Source organism: Lynx rufus, unplaced genomic scaffold, assembly GCF_022079265.1.
Source record: "Lynx rufus isolate CCGP_SWC_20201006 ecotype Redwood Valley unplaced genomic scaffold, mLynRuf1.p SCAF_9, whole genome shotgun sequence".
Classification (NCBI taxonomy): domain Eukaryota; kingdom Metazoa; phylum Chordata; class Mammalia; order Carnivora; family Felidae; genus Lynx; species Lynx rufus.
Window position 1 is genome coordinate 103,944,758 of NW_025814897.1, and position 20,422 is coordinate 103,965,179.

Below are 20,422 nucleotides of genomic sequence, written 5' to 3' on the forward strand. Positions count from 1 at the left end.
TCCAAGCTCAAGGTGCTGGCAGATTCACTATCTGGTAAGCCCCTGCTTCCTAGGTCACGGACATCTTTATGCTGTGTCCTCGTGGCAGAAGGGGTGAGGGAGCTCTCTGGGGTCTCTCTTATGAGGGCACTAATCCCATTCATGAGGGCTCACCTTCATGACCTTATCACCCACCCAAGACCCAACCTCCAAATACCATCATCTTGGGGGTTAGATTTCAACTTGTTAATTTCCGAGGGATACAGACTCTCAGTTTATAGCAGTCCATTACTTCTTGTACTTCTTGCTTGCAAAATACATTCTGTTCCAATAGTCCCCAAAGTCTCAACTCATTCCAGCATCAACTTTAAAGTCTAAATCCGAGGACTCACCTACATACCATCTAAATCAGAGGTGGGAGAGACCCCCATGTACAAGTTCCTCTCCAGCTGGGACTCCGTGAAACTGAACAGGTTATGTGGTGGGGCCCTCGTGAACAGGATGGGTGCCCTTGTAAAAGAGCCCCCGGAGAGCCCCCGCATCCCTTCCTGAATCGAGGACACAGGGAGAAGACAGCAGTCTATGAACCAGGAAGTGGGCGCCCACCCGACACTGGATCTGCTGGCGCCTTGGACTTCCCAGCCTCCGGAACTGTGAGAAATAGATCTCTGTTGTTTAAGCCACCCAGTCTGTGGTGTCTCATTACAGCAGCCGGAGAGAAATAAGATAATTTTATACTGTGAAAAGTTTCCTTTCCTCCATCCACCCGGTTTCACCTCCTACCCCCACGTTCCACCATTGTTCTTACCTTCTTACGTGTCCCCCAGGATTCTCCGTGCATGTGCAGCAAAGACTGTTTGCACCTCTCCCATTGGTACACAGAGGGGGACAGTTTAGACATATTGTTCTGCACCATGGTTTTTTCAATTAACAATATAGTTTGTAGACCTTCCCATGTTGGTATAGAGGGAGCTTCTTCGTTCCGTCTTGGCTCTGGGTGAGAATCCATAGTATACATGCACCCTAATTTTTTTTTTTTTTAATTTTTTTTTTTCAATGTTTATTTATTTTTGGGACAGAGAGAGACAGTGCATGAACGGGCGAGGGGCAGAGAGAGAGGGAGACACAGAATCGGAAACAGGCTCCAGGCTCTGAGCCATCAGCCCAGAGCCCGACGCGGGGCTCGAACTCACGGACCTTTTTTTTTTTTTTTTTTTAAATTTTTTTTTTTCAACATGCACCCTAATTTATATTCAACAGTCTCCACTTGATGGGCATATGGATTGCTTCCAGTCTTTTTACTACAACAAATAATACTGTAACAGATAACCTTGTATGCATGTGAGTATATCTGTAGAATAATTTTCCAGAAGTAGAATTTCTTTGTCAAATGATATTTGCATTTATAATTCGATAGATGTCCCTTGGCTTTGATTTTTGTGGGCATTTCTTTCCTCTTTTGATTCTTTGAAAGACAGCCCTAAGGAACAAATTGAACCTTATTCCTGACAGTAAATACAAATGTGCCCCTTCCTTCACACATTGAAGATTTTCTAACTGATCTAGGATTCATTTATTTGGCAACTATTTATCAGTTCACCCTTCCTTCCTCCCTCTTCCTTGCCTTCTTCCATTTTGTCTCTTATTTAACAAACATTGGAGGATGGATTATGGGCCAGGACTGTTCTAGGTGCTGGAGAAGCAAAGGTGAGCAGAGCGGACACAGTCTTTTCTCCTCGGAGGCCCCCATTCTAGCGGGATGAGGAAGTCAATGCCCAGATACATAAGCAAGGTATTGCCAGCTAGCGGTAAGAGATGTGGCAGAAATAAACCAGAGCAGGTGAGATAGTCTGTAAAATAATTTAAAGAAAAATATGGTTATTCCTGGAGGGACTTACCAGCCAGTCAGAGAAAATAAGTCTACATCACCGAACTATAGAACACAACATAATGTGCACCATAGATAAACGCTGTGGGGGGTGGGGGGGGCAACACAAGAGGTCTTCAAAGTCTGAAGACACTTGGGTTCTGAATCCTGGGTGATTCTGTATTGGCTGGGACTTTGGACAACCACCAGACCTCTCTGAGCTCGGTTTCTTTTTTCTTTTTTTAACGTTTATCTTTGAGAGACAGAGAAAGACAGAGCCTGAGCGGGGGAGGGGCAGACAGAGAGGGGGTACATAGAATCTGAAGCAGGCTCCAGGCTCCGAGCTGTCAGCACAGAGCCCAGTGCGTGCCTCGAGCTCACAAACCATGAGATCGTGACCTGAGCCAAAGCTGGATGCTTAACCAGCTGAGCCACCCAGGTGCCCCTTGGTTTTTTCATCCGCATAGCTGAGAACCTCCTGTGCAGGGGGCTTTGTAAGAATGGGAGTGAACATTTGTATGTGCTTGCTGTGGTATTGGGCACGGTGGTCAGGGGCTCAGTGCCCGGTGACTGGCATTATGTGAGCAAGCTACTTGTCCGGGTAAAGAAGAAGAGGGCTTATGTCTGTCTGTCTGGGAGGGTCTGAGGAGACTTTCTGGTGCAGGGCACCAGTAGTTGAACCTTGAGAGCCATAAAGAAATGGAGGAGAAGGTTTTTAGTGGGAGGACACAGCAGAGTTGTGGCGGAGAGGAAGCAGGGGTGTTGGTGGGCCACAAGGAAGAGTTTAATTTGGGGACTTGCGACGGTGGGGGATGGGAGGAGGGTGCGTGAAGGAGCAGAGAGTGAAGGAGGACTGTGGGCAGGCCATGGAAGGACGCCAGCATGGTGAGGGCTGCAGCTTTATTTGTCAGGCTTTGTTTGTCCAGCTCACTGCTGGACGCGACCAGCATTTTGGGAAGTTGTGTAGTTGGGACTGCACTTTGGGAAGGTCAGCCTGGCGGAGGAGTGAGGGGTGACCTGATAGACCAGTTAGGAGACCATTCTGGTCATGGGGCCTGAACAAGGAAGGTGCGGAGGATGAGGGAGAGTTAGATGTGGTTGGAGGTGGGGGCAGCTGTGACCTTCTGGAATGACTGGAGGCAGCCAGTTGGGATGGTAGGGACAAGACTGACAATATGGGAGTCGGGGAGTCGGGAGAGACAGCCGGTGGCTGATCTCTGGTGGGAAGTAGGGCAAAGATCAGGGCGGGGCAACCATTTTGCAGGAGATTCTTTTCCCAGCCTCTGGGACTAAAGAATGGAGAGCCAGCACGGGGGTCGAGGGGGTGGGAGGGGTGGTGTTGAGGGGCCGCTTGCTGCCTGTGTAGACGCCATGGATCACGGATCGTCCAGGAAAACTCAAGCTTGCACCAAGGGAAATGCATCTCTCTGCGGTCAGTGCAGCCACTCTGTAGACCACCCCCTGCGAGTCAGTAGCAGGACCCCTCAGTGCTGTGTCCGTCCCTGTCCCTGGAGACTCCAGAGACCACAAGGGCTTGGGGTTTCCAAGAGGAGTCGAGAACTTGGAGTTCTGCCTTCACTTCAGAGAACGAGTCTCCAATCTAGAGGAGGCAGAGTCGTGACTGCTCCACTTGGCGACGTGCAGGGAGCACACAGCCTCCTGGGGTCAGCGCCAGGCGGGTGTCTGTGTTGCAGACAGGCAAGTCCCAGGAGGGTGAGGCGCGGGCAGAGCCGTGCTGGGAATCGTCTTTGGAGTTGGGCAGTCTGGCTTACAAACAGCTGTGGCCGTGAGCGTGTTGTAAATGTGCTGTGATTTCATGGGACTATGAAATTCAGAACTGTCACGTCCTGCATCTCCAAGAAGACGTTGTCACCTCTCTCAGCCCAGGGGTATACTTCCCTTCTCCTGTATCGCGCTTAAGATGTTCAATTTGGAAAGGATAGATGATCTTGAGCCATGCTATTAAAAATCTTTTTAAATCACAGGATTTAAAACTCAGTTTGGGAGGAATGGGTGCCTGGGTAAGTTCAGTTAGTTAAGTGTCTGACTCTTGGTTTCAGCTCAGGTCATGATCTCGCAGTTCCAGAGTTTGAGCCCTGCATCAGGCTCTGCACTGACACGCAGGGTCTGCTTGGGATTTTCTCTCTCTCTCTCTGACCCTCCCCTGCTCTCCCTCTCTCTCTCTCAAAATAAATAAATAAACTTCTAAAAAATAAGTCTGGAACCACCATCCACTATAAGAAAAAAATGAAAAGTCTGTGTTTTCTTATAGTTTCTTCATTCATTCATGCATTCGTTCACTCCTTGACTCATTTTTTTTCAGCCACGGCACAGTTATCATTTGTGTGAGAGCTTGTGCTAGGAGCTGCATGGAATTATCAATATTAGATTGGCTTCATCTAGAAGGGATTTTTTAAATCCCTCAGGGGGTCAGGGATGCTCAGAAATTATAGACAAACATTTCTGTTTGGGGTGGGAAGGGGTTGGGGGGGGGGGAATAGATGCATTGGTTCTGGGAGAAAAGTCCCTCACTTTTCATGAGCTTCTCAAGGGGGCCTGTGGATCCTGATTAGGAATCCTGGCTTCTGGCCAAATTCTGCATCAGTTCCTGTCCCTGCTTGCTTGCTGAATTGGGGTATCAGTGCACCCCCGAGTTCACTGCAGCATTATTCACAATAGCCAAGACCCTACATGCACATCAGTGGATGAATGGATAAAGATGACTCCAAGGCTCCTGGCTCAGAGGCACTTTTGCTATTCTGAGTACTTTAGAGGGAAAAAGTTCATCATGTGCCTCAGGAAGCCTGGGCTTAAATTTTGGCAAAGCCATTGACATTGGAGAAGCCCTGTAACCTCTCTAGGCTGAAGTTTTCCTCTTTTGTAAAACAAAAGAGCCCGTGGCCAGAGCCCCCCCCCCCCCCCCCCCCGGGTGATGATGATGAACGTTTACTGAGCTCTTACTATGCACTGCGGTGCCAAGCTCACTTTAGCCTTCACACTCTCCCTATTCGATGGATGGGGGAACCCACACCCCAAGAGAGGGCTCCAGCCGACACATCGGGAGGTGGCCGCTCTGGGTCCAAACGCAGGTCTAACGACTCCAAAACAGGCGGGAAACCACTGCTATCACTGCTTTGGGATCTGTTCTCTGTCCAGACGCTATGACCGTTATTATTGTCATCATTACTTGAATTAGTCACGCATGGTCTGCACCCCTTCATTAAAAACATCTTGAAAAATGCCCTTCGCCGGCTTCCTTTCTGCTTTCAGGGGCCGGAACACCCGAATCCTGGGAAGAGTTTCAGCGCCCGTGGCTTCCCAAGACACTGTTACCTTCCAGACAGCGAGAAAGGGAGAAAAGTAAGAACGGGGGTTTGGGGGGCTGGGGGGTAGGATTTGCGTCTGTGTCAGGGCCCCAAGTTTTGCTTCCTGCTGTGCACAGGCTAAAGAGCTGAGTCTCTTTTTACCATAGATGCACATGGTAACAAGGTCTTATTTGAGTCAACTGTAGGTTAAGGTGGGGACGATTAGAATGTTTTCTTTTGCAGGATAGTTGGGGCAGGGCTTTTTCCTCTCCTGGATAGCACTGGCAATAATTCATCTATTTTAGGATCCTTTCCCAGGGGGCTTTGCTGCTTAGCAGATGGTCCTGGGACCAGCACCAGTGACAACACCTAGAAGCTTGGTGTTGAGATCAGGGAAGGTTTTGAAAATCCAATCATTTTCTGGCCTTAGCCACAGAAAAATGAACATAAAGATTTTATTCTAATTTTACAATTCATAGAACCACTGAAGCCCAAACCTTGGGGCACCTGGGTGGCTCAGTTGGTTAAGCGTCCGGCTTCGGCTCAGGTCATGATTTCATGGCTTCGTGGGTTCAAGCCCCGCGTTGGGCTCTGCGCTGACAGAGTGGAGCCTTCTTGGGATTCTCTGTCTGTCTGTCTGTCTGTTTCTACCCCTTCCCCACTTGCACTCTCTCTGTCTTTCTTAAAATGGGTAAATACACTTTTTTAAAAAATGCAGAACCTTAGAAACTCCTTCATTTTAACAAGATCCCAGGTGATCTGACAGTACATTAAAGCTTCAGAGGCACTGCTCCAGGGCAGGGATCCTAATTTGTGGGAGATTACCTTTTTTCTTTTCTTTTAATGTACTTCTGTATTCTATGACTTTCCCAAAAGACAGAGGGAAAAATCATTGGGTTTCTGGATCCCCGGTGATTCATGGTTCAAGCTTCAGTGGTTCTATGAATCGTAAAATTAGAATGAAAATCTTTATGTTCATTTTTCTGTGGCTAAGGCCAGAAAACGATTGGATTTCCAAACCTTCCCTTATCTCAAAAAGGAAAAGAACCATTGATCTAAGGGGGTGTCGTGCCCCTTCTTGTGGGGTGCAGTGCTGGACCAGAAGTGGGTTTTAGCTAGCTTTCTCTAGGTCCTGCTGGGTAACAACCTTGGTCTCAGAGGCTGACATCAACAAATGCTGACTCTCATGCACTGTGCATGCCAGTGGCTGTGGCTTGTTTGGCTGCTATGAGTCTACTCTGTCTGCTCCGTGGGGCTCCGTGTCCTGGAATCCAGGCTGAAGGAGCAGCCTTTCTGTGGTCTCTGCCCTTCTCCTGGAAGGGAGCAGAGGAGCAAGAGAGAATCCGAGTGGAATAGTGTGAACCCACTACAGCTGCTGCTGGAAGCTTGTCGCTCCTACTCACCTTTCACAGGCCCCAGCAAGTCATGAACACCACACAAGGAACGGGGTCATGAACTGCCTACAAGGCAGCCCCTTGGGTCACATGGCAAAGGGCATGGGTGTTCTGTTACAGAGGAGGAAGCAGATCATGCGGAACAATGAGAAAATCAACCACATGGTGAAGACGTACCCAGTGCAGGGTCCTCAGATTAGAAGTCAGGACCAGTCCTGATCCTGAGCCCTGAGCAAGCCATATTTCTGTGCCTGAGCCCCAGCTCTACAGTCCCAACCGCTGGCTAAACATGTCTGCTGTGAAGTCCTACTGCTAAAACTTGAATCTTCTTGCCAAGAGCTGCCCCCCCTCTCTTCCAGGCCTCCCTCCTCTTGTTAATGACATACCCAGAATCCCTGGGACCCATATTGGACACAGTAGTCTCCTTGGACTCTCTCTCTGAGCCACCACCCCACTGGCTTGTTTCCCAGTGAACTGCCCGCCAAACCACGTGACTCCTTTTCTAATCCTGCCATACCCACCTAGTAAATACATTTTTTTTTAAGTTTATTTATTTTGAGAGAGAGAAAGAGCATGAGCAGGGGGAGGGGCAGAGAGAAAGGGAAAGAGAGAGAATCCCGAGCAGCCTTCACACTGTCAGCACAGAGCCCGACACGGGGCCTGATCTCACAAACCATGAGATCATGACCTGAGCTGACATCAAGAGTCTGATGCTTAACCCACTGAGCCACCAGGGGCCCCATAAATACTTTCATCTTTTACCTGCCACCAGGTTAAGTATCTTAAAGTACAGTTTCTACCACCAAACTTTTTTGTTGAAAAGAAATAAGGTAGAAAAAAACCCAAAAAATTGTTCTGATATCTTTCCCTTCCTTCTTTACAAAGTACGATCTTCTCAGCTTGGCATTCAAGACCTACTATGGTGGGGGTCTGAACCTTCCCCTCTCACTAATTCCTCACCTTTATCCTTCACATCTGCTGGTCTGGGACCTTAACCTTGGGCTCTTGCACAGTGAGGTAATAAGAGCCTGGGCTTTGGAGACAAACTGGCCTGGGTTCGAGTCCTACTTTAGCAATTTGCCAGATGTGGGGACTGGCATAAAGATGAACATTCTGAGGTCTTAGTTTCTGGATCCATATAACAGTGGTTATGATTTCTATCTGTGTGGACAGGATGTTGTTAAGAATTAAGTGAAAGTATGGGGCACCTGGGTGGCGCAGTCGGTTAAGCGTCCGACTTCAGCCAGGTCACGATCTCGCGGTCCGTGAGTTCGAGCCCCGCGTCGGGCTCTGGGCTGATGGCTCGGAGCCTGGAGCCTGCTTCCGATTCTGTGTCTCCCTCTCTCTCTGCCCCTCCCCCGTTCATGCTCTGTCTCTCTCTGTCCCAAAAATAAATAAACGTTGAAAAGAATTAAGTGAAAGTAGCATTTGTAAAACGCCCAGCATGGTGACAGCTGTTGTTATAATTACACATGCCTTGGCTCATATTCATTTACTGTGTGTGTCTACATGTCCTTTTGTATTAATGGACAGCTGGCCCTTAAACAACTCAGGGGTTAGAGGTGCTGACCTCTATCCTCCCAAAGCTGATATCCACATACAACTTTGACTTCCCCAAAACTTAACCACTAACAGTCTACTGTTGACCAGAAGCCTTGCCGACAACATAGGCAGCCAGTTAACACGTATTTTGTATGTTGTGTGTATGATATACTGTATTCTTACAATAAAGTAAGCTAGGCAAAAGAAAATATTATTAGGAAAATCATAAGTATCATACTGTGAAAATATTTATATTTTATATTTTTATGTATTATATATATTATATTTTATATTATACTGTAAAAAAAAGACCACGTGTAGTGCACCTGCACAGTTCAAACTCGTGTTGTTCAGGGTCAGCTGTACCTCCCCCCTCCTCTCCGACAGTTCAGAAGCATCTTCCCCCATGAATTCTGTATGGATCCACATCTGAGAGTCAACAGAGTAGTAACTCAGACCACGGACTGTAAGTTCAGGCAGTCCTGAAGTCTAGGCCCTCTGCCATGTACTAGCTGGACGAACAGGGCAAGTCTTTATCTTCTGAGCTTCTTCGTGTGTAGAAAGGAGATAAGGAGAATACCTGTCTTGTCGAGTTGTTGTCACTGGTACGTGACCCAGTGCTTGCTACGTAGTAAGTAAACCCTCGGGGGAGGGTCGATCGTATCTCTACCATGTGCCATTACTTCATGTTGGTATTACCACTCTTACAGTTCCCCACCTCCAGCCCACAGCGTGTCGACGGTCATTCTTTTTTGAATCCAGGTCACTTTTATCGGCCGTCTTCATGCTGGGTAGGGTGTTAGGCCCTTGTCTTACTCCACGGCCATTTTTTAAAAATTTAGCTGAATGAGAACACTCTTCAAGCCCGAACACCTCTCTGGGCCTCACCTATGAAATAGAGACAATAGTAGCCCCCGCCAGATCTGCCTCCATGTGTGGTTGTGTGGACCAGGTGAGTAAATGAATGTGAAATGGCCTGGCAGAGGTCACCCCACTTCAACCATGTCACCAGAGAGCTCTGCCACACCACTAGCTGAGGGTGCACTAATGCCGCATTCGGGCGGTGGAGGGAATGGCGGACACGCTTCAGAAGCTCTTGGATCGTGAGTGCCTCGAATTCCTAGATCCTGTCTTTTAGCCAGGCTGCTGTAGCTAACATCTGTTGAGGTGTGGGTGCCAGGCACTGCTATGAAAGCCCTCGTACCATTTAGCAGATCAGAGCGTTGCCATTTTGTAAGTAAGGAAATTAAGGCCCAGAGAGGGGACAGAATATGCCCAAGGTCACACAGTTAGTTGGTGACAGACCCAAGACTTTACCTTGCGGCTCCCTGACCCCACCCCCAAATTCTTTCTATTCACTGTGCCGCTGGGGGCATCCTGATGCCAGAAGACATGGACCCTTGGGAAGACCCCACCATCAAGACATAGTTTCTGACCAACACTGAATGTCTGCCTTTGGTCTCCTGCCTCCCCTCGCTCAGGTGCTGAAGCTGCTGCTTGTGGCCTGGGATCGCCGCCTCATCTTTGCCATCGGTACCTCCAGCACCACCGGCGAGTCAGACACCGTCATCTGGAACGAGGTCCACCACAAGACAGAGTTTGGCTCTAATCTCACGGGTCACGGCTACCCAGATGCCAATTACCTGGATAATGTGCTGGCTGAGCTGGCTGCCCAGGGCATTTCCGAGGACAGCACTACCCAGGAGAGGGACTGAGCTGGAGGGTCTTTGAGCCAGGAGGGGCCGCGGGGACCACAGGGCAGGAAGTGGGAGAATCGAGGTGGAAGTTGGTGCCATGCCCTCCCAATCCCCTCATTTCCCGCTCTGTCCTATCCCCATTCCCCATCCCTCCTGGCCACAGCGGGGAGGGAGATGAATAAGGTGATGTCATTCATAAACCTCATCCACCACAAAGGGGACATGGGATGAGGGCCATCCTCGGTCTGTTCCCATGGAGTTTTCGGTGCTGGGTAGGCAAGAACCCCCCCCCCCGCCCCCCTGAGTAGGGGCACGGTCAGCACACTTAGGGTATGGACAGAGCGTGGGCACTCCATACCTTGGCCTTGTGAAGCCTGAGGTTCAATGCCTCAGCTGGCTTCTTGCTGCTTCCACTCTGCTTTGAGAGCGGAGTTTCTGCTTTTCTCTCCTCCTCTGGAGGCGAGGAGCTCTCACTGTGCAAGATTGGGGGGCAAAGGGGTGAACCGCTAAATTGCTGTGACATCAGATGTCGATGCCTCGGTGTTCAGCGAGGAAGCACTTCTCACCAAGAGGGTCAGAGAAGCAAAGGCTTCTGGGAGCACACTCGGCTCTCAGAATAGTCCTTGGCCTCTCTGGGCCCTCCCTCCTCACATCTTCGACCTGTCCAAAGAGGCATCTGGTTCTCTTGTGTGGATGGACGGACTCTGGGATTCCTCTCTGGGTTGGCATCCCATGATGTTTCCAGCCCCTCTCTGATCAGACCAGAGTCTGCATCCCACTTAGCATCTGAACTGTCCTCAGGGAGAGGAGCCCATAGCCTTCTTCCCAACTCATCCCAGACCAGCTCAAAGATTCCATGAGTTTCATCAAGTCACTGTGAGTAGAGCCCAGGCTGGGTTCTGTGCCATCTATGTATGCGCATATGTGTGTGTGTGTGTGCGCGAGTGTGCACCACTGGGCCAGGTTGGTGGACAGTCCCATCCTGTTCTCCCATTCTGTTTTGCAAACTGTCAAACCCCAGCTCTGATGGGGCTCAAACAGCCAGGCTGTGGTTCCTTGACTTTCTTCACCCTTTGCCAACCCATTTCCACAGTAAACTTGGACCCAAATGGTAACAATCATGCATCTTTCTAGATGCCCCCCTGGAACAGTGCTTGGGGAGATGTGTCAGGTGAGGACTGGACTGACCCCTTTTTATATCTCTTTCAAGACCGTATCTAAACCAGTCTATCCGGTCATGTTTCTATGAGGGCTTCGATCTGTCTCCATGCACGCTTGCTAATCAGAGCCCAGAGGGGGCTGGGCCCCTCATCTATTACAGATTGACCTAGAGCATGGAGGCAGACTTTTTAGCTCATTCCCAACAGGGTTGGGACCACATCATGGTCCAGTCCAACCTGCATTTGGGTTGTGTCCCAAGACTCTGTCTGTCCCCTCCCCAATATTCCTCTTGCTTTTCACTTCCCTTAAGGAATGAATTGGGGGTCAGGGAGGAGAGAAGGGGGATCAAGAAAGGAAACCCAATTCCCCCTTTGAAAGTGGGTTCTTTGAACTATGTGTTTGGGGGAAGTTCCTCTGGATACTAATTTGAATTTATATACCTCATGTTTTGGGGGTTTGACGTATATATATCCATATATATTTCATAATATTTGGAAGGTTTTTGATGCTAGAAAAATGGAAACAAAAGAACCTTCAAAAATGGTACTTAAGTTAGAACCTGAAGCCAGGCTTTCCTGAGAGCTGGCTCCGTGGCCGCTTGCTGTTTGCCTGAAGCCATTTTGACATTGGTGTGGCCAGTGGATGCACCTGAGTGTCGCCCAGTTCCTTGGGAGGTACTGGTGCTGGGCCTTTCCTTATTCTCTGAATGGCTGTCGGGTTGCTGACTGGCTCCAGCAGAGGGAGCTCTGACGAGAGGAATACTTCCTGACAACTCAGCTCTCAGGTCAGCCGGCCACCATCTTCTCTCACCAGCGGACCAGGAGATTGGGCCTGAGTCCACTGCACCACAGGGCACAGTTTCCTGCCAGTCAGGAGGAAACACTTGAACTCAACGGAAGAGACATGGCTGAGGCATTTAATATCCGCTCCCCCCCCGAACCGTGCCCTCTGCCAGGCCACCCTGTCCCAGAGGTCATCGAACAGCCTCACTGCACCCCTAGTACCATCTCTGCCCTTCAGCACCTGGGTCAAGTGTCTTCTGAGCTTCTCACCCACAGGGATGAGGAAACACACAGTTTCAGTGGGTAGAAACACACAGCTGTGGAGCAGGAGGTGGGGAAAGAAGGCAAATGAGGTTTGACAACTGGCCATGGCAGCGGGGACAGGCTGATTTCCCTGCCTCGGGCAGAAGGTATGGGTGGGGAAGGGCACAGCCGAGAAAAGAAGGAAGGGGACTCAGAGAATGGATAGGAAGGCAGGCGGTGTGCCAGGGGTAATACCACTTCGAGGGTAAGTCTTAATACCTTCAAGACCTTACCCCTAGGATGCCGACCGTGTCTGTACCCCCCATTCTTTTCCTCCCTGAGGATGCTCAGCAGGGGGTACCTCCTCCTTGTGCTGCCCTTCGGTGGGACTTTCTGGGCAGAAGGATCTTGAATTTCCTTTTAACGCTGTGCCAAGCAAGGCGGGGGGCAGGGGGGAGGCAGCCCTTTGCCCTTTGTGCCAGCCTAGAAAGGCACGGTCTCAGGCGCAGTGAGCACCCTGCCAGCGGAGGTACTGAGCACCGATCCCTGGGACACGGGACGTTTCCCCACCAGTGTTGTTCCTGCTCTGTTCCCTGGGTTGCACAGGGAACCCCATGCCTTGCCTGTCATGGCCGGACCACCAGCTGCCTGGTTTTCCCCTTCCTGAGTCTCCAGGGATGACAAATGGGATTGCAGACAAACTCTGTCAGATGCCTGTCCCTTAGAGGTCAATTGTGTATATGTGGTTGTGCGTGCCTTTGTGTTTCATACCCTTTCTCCTGCCCTTTTGTAGAACTTGGACTTTCTCTGTGGTTTTACACTTGGTCAAAAGTACTTGTCCTGGTATTGCACTGTCGTGTGCATGAGAGGGGAGGGAGGAGACCCCGCGTGGTACAGGAAGGGGCCTGTCCCCTATCCTTGTCCGTGGTCACTGGCATTTGCGTGGGGGTTTTCTGGGAGAGGGAAGGTGAATGCCCTAATGTAAAAACTAACCGATGTGTTGTGAAGTCCTTGGTGTTGCTCTGTGAGAGGACATCGCCACCTGGTGCTCATGAGGTGTATGTGCAGAACAATAAATGGCAAATGAACAACCACAAATTGCTGTTCCCCTTCTGCTTTTTGTAGGTCAGGGCGCCTATGAGGCATTTGGGGCACCTCTCCGAGTCTGGGAGCAACCACAAGTCCTTCCACTGACTGGGGGCAGGGGATTCCCTTCTTTCTCGGCAGCCCCCCCATATCTTTTCCACCCACACATTTGACCAAGGGACCTGACCTGACTGCTTGTTCCTCTCAAGAAAGAGACCGCATGGCAGGGGAAATGCAAGCGAATCTGTGGGGGAAAGACCGGCTTAAAAAACATGAATGTTTGCTTTTTACAGTGCCCTCCACCCGACAATATAGCATAGGTTTCAATAGTTGACAGGCTGTTGTGTGTCAAATACATGTGTAGTATTAATCCTGATGCTCACACAGACACAAACACAAAATGCAAACACAAAGCTGCCTTTGTCACCCACATGTGTCTCTATTTCTGAGAGTCTGGGGAGTGTGGTTTGGGTGGAAGCTGGGGTGAGCCTTCCCGCAGCGCCCAGTCTGAGCTCACAGATCAGGAAAACAGCCTGTGAACTCCCCTCTCCAGGTGCTGACTTGGCAAAAGGATGATTGCAAACTGCAAAGCCCTGCGTTCTCATTTCCTGTGGATGAGCAGCCGGACAGTGTTCCTTAGGTCCACATTAAAAAAAAAAAAAAATTTTTTTTTAATGTTTACTTATTTCTGAGAGAGCATGAGTGAAGGAGGGGCAGAGAGAGAGGGAGACACAGAATCCGAAGTGGGCTCCAGGCTCTGAGCTGTCAGCACAGAGCCCGAGGCGGGGCTCGAACTCACAAACCATGAGATGATGACCTGAGCCAAAGTCAGTCTCTCAACCAACTGAGCCACCCAGGCGCCCCTAGGTCCACATTTTTAATGCATGGTTATGTGCAACTCTGTGAGAAACAGAAGTTTGTGAAGAACTTTTATTTCTAAGGGCAGTTAGCACAAAGTCTGGCAGCCTGTAGCTGGACTGTTGTCTCTCAGGCTCCGTAATCTTCAAGGGGTTCACGGGGAATTTGCAGAAAAGTGGTTAGCTCAGCTGAAATTTACCCACAAAACACCCACAGGTTTGAGAGAATATTTTAATGCTTAAGAGGCAGGGTTCAGAGAAGAGGATGTAGAAATCAGTGCCTGTGGCTGGCGGTGGGGGGTGGGGGGCAGGGCTCACCTTCTGTGATTCGCTTGGTATTCACAGTGGGAGGCGGACAAGGAACCTGGGATCTTCAGGCTCCTCAGGACTTATGTGAACCTAAGCTCTCGACTGTGAATGTTAACGAGGTGAGGACAGATTATCCTTCATGGAAATGAGCTCATTAATGACATTGGATTTGGTGAAGAGTTGTGTAACTATTAAAAAGTTTGTGGAGGGGCGCCTGGGTGGCGCAGTCGGTTGGGCGTCCGACTTCAGCCAGGTCACGATCTCGCGGTCCGTGAGTTCGAGCCCCGCGTCGGGCTCTGTGCTGACCGCTCGGAGCCTGGAGCCTGTTTCCGATTCTGTGTCTCCTTCTCTCTCTGCCCCTCCCCCCTTCATGCTCTCTCTCTGTCTCAAAAATAAATAAACGTTAAAAAAAAAATTAAAAAAAAAAAAGTTTGTGGAGAAGGGGCTGGCTCTGTCAGTAGAGCACGTGACCCTTGGTCTCAGCATCATGAGTTGGAGTCCCACATCTAGGGTAGAGTTTACTTAATAAAAAAGAAAATTAGAAAAAAAAGATGTTGCGGAGAAGTATTAATAGACTCACCCTATTCATTATAATTCAGTAAGATTGGTATTAAAATTGGGCAAAGCCCCAAATGCCAGGTAACAGGCATGCATCCCTCTAGATGCCTGAGGGAAGTCAGCCTGGGACTGAAATACATGTGTCACAGAGGGTGCTGGGTGCCTTTTTTTGCTTCATTTAAAAACAGGGATTTGATCATATCAGTCCCTTTTCTGCTGGAAAAACAAAAAACAAAAAACAAAGGTAGGATACATAATTGGTAGTTTCTACTCTGTTTTGGTTTTAGGGAGGAAATAATACTTGGGTGTGGGCTTACTTTGACTTTTGCATTTTTCTTTATCTCCCACCCCTAGAGAAATGCAGACTTTTTGTTGGAATGTGGTGTGTGTGTGTGTGTGTGTGTGTCTATGGCTCTGTGTGTTTGGGGTGTGTGTGTTTGGGGGAGTTGGGAGTGGGGTTGTGTTTGGGGTGTGTGTGTGTGCTAGGAGGCCGGGGGAGGGGGGTTGTGGAGGTATGTGCACGTGTGTATTTGGGGATGTGTACACGTGATACAAGGACAGGAAGGGGAAGGACCACTCATGGAAAAAGAAAGGACGGTACTCTGGTAACAGAGACTGAGAAAATGGAACGCTTGTTTTACCCAAATCTGCAGCTCCATAAGCCAAGTAGGTGGTTATGGGTAAGAATTCCAGTTACCCTGAGCACCAGGATCTTTTCCAATTTTCACCCTTTCTTTCTTCATGCCTTTTCTCCAAACCATCCCTTCTCCCTTGACCTCCTAATAGAAGATTATAAGTTAAAATCTGTTTTTGAGGACTTTATGACACTAGTCTGAAGGCCAAGAGTGGTCTGGTCGGAGTAAGTCTGAATTGTGGTTGGAAAGTTGGAAAACATGGACTTAGGAGAGACAACATCTTTCTGTTTAGATACAGTTGTAAGGACCCAGTCCATCAGTACAGAGCCCTCTATGCTGAAAATCAGAGGCCACATGGGACCTCCTGGGTCTTCCAGGGGATCATTCAGCCTCCAGGAGCATGAAATCCAGAGAGATTAAAAACAAAACAAAAAAACCAAAACAGAACAGAGGGAGGGTAACACGTACAGGCAGAAATTCTTATAGCTCATGAATTGGAAACTGTGGCTGACCTCAGATTAAACGCATGGTCTCCAAATCCAAATATTAACATGCTCCCTCCTCTCTTTTCACATATATTCAGATGAAGATAATCCATGATGCACACAGAGAAAAGACACCCTCTTTGTGTTTTAGCCCCTACCCCTGATGACTTTTGCTTAAAAAGTCACATGTGCTCTCCTCCCCCACCCCAACCCCTGTCCACAGAGCTCTCTGTTCATTTCCTGGCCCAGGGCCCTAAGGAAGTCACAAAGTTATACCTGCCTTTTGTTGCACCTGCTGCTGCAGTCCTCAGGCAGAAGTGGAGAAAGAAGGAAGGAGAGGCATGCTTGTGGTTCTGGCCAGAGATGAGAGAAATGTTTCCTGGGAGAAATTTAGGCTGGACTCTGCTCCTGCTCTCGGTCGGGGACATCTCCAGGTGCTGCCGTGCCCGCAGCCAAACTCTGCGTCTCGTCCTCCAATGCCTGGTATCCCCTCTTCTTGTATTTCCGGGTGCCGTAGATGGCCAGGGTGACGGTGGCTGCCAGGGCAGCAGTGACTGCCACTGTGACCCCAGCTGCCGCCCCTCCCGACAGACCGCTGCTGTCTCCATGGATGACCCTCATGGCCCTGCGTAGCTCTAACGGCTCCCCCAGCCTCCACTGGTGGGTCTGGGAATCCTTAATCCAGGAGCTTGCAGTCTCGCTATTGGTCACCATGACAGTGTTGGTGGCAGCCTGACTCATGAGGGGTGGCCTGGTGTAAGGTGGGAGTCTGGCAGGGGGCAGAGACCCTCCTGTGAACAGCCCAGCCTTGACACAGTAGGACACTTGGCACCCATCACTGATGAGGGCGAGATGTTGGCTGAAGCCCCCGGGACACTTTCTTAGAGAAGGTGACTCTAAATCTCCGGATATGGCAGCATTCACCAAGGGGTTCCCCACTGCACAGCTGAAGAACCCGCCAAAGGGGACTGAAAACCTATAGCCCAACTCATAGTCCTGAGAGGCACATACCTTGAGATTTTCAAAAAGTCTCAGTGGAAAATAGCCAGCAGGGCACGACTGTGCATTCGTCAAAGGGTTTATGCTCTTACCACTGAAGAGGCCCCCGAAAAGCAGTCCTGAGTTTTCTGGTATCTGCCCACTGGCCACACACCAAAAAGCCCTAAATTCAGCCTTTGCCACCCGGAACACATCTTCGCACACAGTCTTGCAGAAGATGAGGAGGGTGCACTTCCTCAGACACTCCAGGTGGTTGTAACCCTCCTCATGGATCTGGGACAGCAGGTGGACTGGGGAGTAGCCAGAGGGGCATGAGAAATCACCAGTGAGCGGATTCTTCTGCTCCAGGTTTTGGCAGAGTTGGACAAACTCCTTCCCAGAGAGCTGGGTGCATTCTTGATAAACTCCTCCGAAGGAGAAATTGGTCATTTTTCCCTCGCAAGAGCCATCATCAGTGTTGGCCTGGAAATTGAAGTTGGGTGAATTGACATCTGTGCACCCAGGGTAGGTGTTGAATGTGTAATAGTGTCTCACGGCAGCCTCCACCGTCCTCGACAGCTTCTTCACGAGCGGCCCCGGCAACTCGGGCAGCATGTTGGGGGTGATGAAGAAATGCAGAGGCAGGCCGGCACGGTCGATGGCCACCAGGTGGTTAGTGATGCCCTGCTGCCAGGCCTGGAGGGTGATGCCTGGGTAAAAAGGAAGCCCTCCGATGCTCTGCACCATGGAGTTGGTTCGGTTGGAGAGGTAGCTCTTGGTGAGGGTGTTCTGCGAAGTGTAGTTCTCCTCAAATTTGAAGTTCACGATGTTCTGGAAGGCAGCACCGGCGGACGCGGTCAGGGCAGTACGGCTGCTCAGGCTGTCCTGCAGGAACGAGGCTCTGATGTGGTCCTCCTGGATGAGAGCAGCCCCAGCATCCGTGCTGGTGATGACGTGGGTGCCGTAGTTGAGGACCAGCAGTTCTGCCAGGTAGGTGGCCATCCGTGTCTGGTTGTTCTCCAGGCGGTCACAGATGTCCATGAGCTCCTTCTTAAAGCCCCAGCTGAGTTCTGAAGCCGGGTTGATTTTGACTGTGTAGATCAGGTTTCTCACCTGCACCCGGGTTGTTATGGCTTGGTCTTTCACTTGAAGGGTCTTCATCTTCTGGAAATCAGAGGAGAACTTGCCGTTGACCTTGGAATAAAGGGAGATCTCCAGGTTGATGGAGTAGGAGGTGCTGCTCTGGTAATTCACCCAGGACTCCAGGACTTCGGAGTTCATCTCCAGATTGGTCTGTTTCTGGGCGATGCTGATGACTTGGTCGGGGATGATGTACTGTCCATCCTCCGTGGTCCTGCAGCTCCTGTAAGTCAGGTCCATCACCCGTCCCATGTCCACATTCCGCAGGTTATCCCAGCCACCTCCCGGTAAGACTTCCAGAACAGGTAGTTTTAAGGTATTCTTGCATTTTTGAAATCCGGTCTCATCTGTCTCACCCAGAGACTTATCTGTTTTAGCCCACGCTGCCAGTGCCCACAAGAGGATAGCACCCCTGAGGCTGTTCATGGCTCAGAAGCCCCCGGGCACACGCCAGCCCTAAGGAGCGGCCAGCGAGCTTGGTGCAAACCGAACAGATGGGAAAGAAGGCAGTTGCTGAAACAAAACACATATAGCAGCTCCCCTAAAGCCACCAGTTCCTCTTTGGGCTGATCTAATTGCAAAATGGGGAAATGAGAATCAAATGGAATACTAAGGTCCATCAGGACTTTGAGAAAATCATGTTGTCCTAGCTTTATCCTTACCAGTTAACCACCCTCACTGCCCCCCACAGCCCCCAGTCCCAGGCTGGTTACTCTGCAGCCACGGTGGGTTCTCAGAAAAAGTGCGACCGCATGTCTTAGTGCTTCCTCCATGGGAGATTTCCGGCTTTGAAAGAAAGCTCTCGTTTTGCTTTTTGCTCACTCTCTTGATGTTTTAGTTTCCTGAACTGCTCTCCCCTGGGACTCCAATACTAGTTTCCTTTTACTGTAAATGCAGAGGTGAATGGTAGCATCATCCTTGCTGAGACACACTGCCTCCGCCTTACCTAGGCAAGTAGCTGTAGGTCAAGGCTGAGGGCTGGGTTTCCCATTCACCTGAGGGTAAAGGCAATTCACACACAAGAAAAGACTGAAAATCTTGGACACAAGGACTGTGGAGTTCTACTGTTACAAGCCTAATAGTATAGGCTTTGGCGGTGCTATTTCCTGAAGCAGAGCTGAAGGGACCTGAAGCGGATTCCGTGAACCTCCATCTGCATCGTCCTCAGCATTCAGAGTGAAGGCAAGTGGTCCCCACACTGTGTTGTTTCCTTTCAGGTAGAAATGTTAAAACAAAGAGAAAATCTATACTATAATCTAGATTTTGACCTATCAAAAGCAGACAGTGGCCAAGAAACATATGTGTATGTATTTACACACTTCTACATCCTCTGTGTGTGTATCGTTAGCAATAAGTTGGTACCTGTTGTTATAGTTTTACTTTTTCGTTCTGCTGTTAAGTTCATGTGCTCAGTATAGGTGCATAAAAAAGAACGTGGCTCTTTATTACTCATTTTTTTAAAGCAACAATTCATCCATTCTATCATTAGGAGAACATAATTTCATGAATTTCCTTTTGTGTGCTAATACTATGTCTGTTAGACTCCATACTTTGGAACAGTGTTTCCAGACCCACTGATCTGGTAGCAGGATTAATCGAAGCCCGGCTCCATTACTTCTTTGAGACCAGTAAGGTGCCTCTTAGCACATTCAGTGGTAGCCAAAGGATCCAAGGGAACTAAGGAAGCTCACAAGTGTACCCTCGTGGCCCCCAAAATCAGATCGCAAACCAGATGCAGTGCTGAGGTTGAAAACATCATGTTTCAGGGCACCTGGGTGGCTGTTGGTTGAGTGTCTGACTCTTGATTTCTGCTCAGGTCATGATCCCAAGGCTGTGGGATCGAGTGATGAGTTGGGCTCTGCACTGAGCATAGAGCCTGCTTGAGATTCTCAATCTTTCTCTCTCTCTCTCTCTCCTTCTACCCCTCCGCCTCTTGCTCTCTCTCTCTCTCTCTCTCTCTCATTCTCTCTCAAAATAAAAATATATAAATAAAATTTAAAAGTATTGGTAAAAAAGAAAAAAAGAAAATGTCTTATTTCAGTTTACAGGTATCACTACACTATCACCTGTACATGTCCTGGGAAATGTTTCAGGGAAATGAATGACCATAATATTGCCGCTGATGCAGTGACAAGTGTCTTCAGATAGAATGAGGCCAGTGGTCTAGGTTCACAGGTTGAACTTCACTAGTTATTATTAAAACCTTGGTGATGTTCTGGGTTTATTCATGCCTAGGTTATCATACTTGGAGGAATTTACTTATATCCAAGAGGGATTAATGTATGAATGAGTGTCTGGTTTATATTTGGTCAGAGAAGAAAGCTTGTTCATGGGATGTCCTGGCTAATTTATAAATGAATTAGTTATAAATTTGTAGCTCAGTAGGGCGATCCTAGGACTAGAA

At 49.3% G+C, this 20,422-nt stretch overlaps 2 protein-coding genes across 2 annotated transcripts in view; one reads left to right on the plus strand and one right to left on the minus strand.

Annotated features, from left to right (window-relative positions):
* DTX4 (deltex E3 ubiquitin ligase 4) overlaps window positions 1-9,802 on the plus strand; it is a 33,297-nt gene extending 23,495 nt beyond the window's left edge. The window contains exons 8-9 of the mRNA XM_047071133.1: window positions 5,117-5,206; window positions 9,569-9,802. Coding sequence (XP_046927089.1) covers window positions 5,117-5,206; window positions 9,569-9,802 — 324 coding nt within the window. The remainder of the gene's footprint in view (window positions 1-5,116; window positions 5,207-9,568) is intronic.
* A 5,783-nt stretch (window positions 9,803-15,585) lies between these two features.
* On the minus strand, window positions 15,586-18,522 carry MPEG1 (macrophage expressed 1). Its single transcript, XM_047071087.1, has one exon. It carries the CDS (start codon window positions 18,442-18,444, stop codon window positions 16,291-16,293), a length of 2,154 nt encoding a protein of 717 aa, XP_046927043.1. The 5' UTR covers window positions 18,445-18,522; the 3' UTR covers window positions 15,586-16,290.
* Between the last annotated feature and the right edge of the window lie 1,900 nt (window positions 18,523-20,422).

Coding starts and splice junctions, on each gene's coding strand:
- MPEG1 (XM_047071087.1), bottom strand. CDS start 18,444: ATGAACAGCCTCAGGGGTGCTATCCTCTTGTGGGCACTGGCAGCGTGG.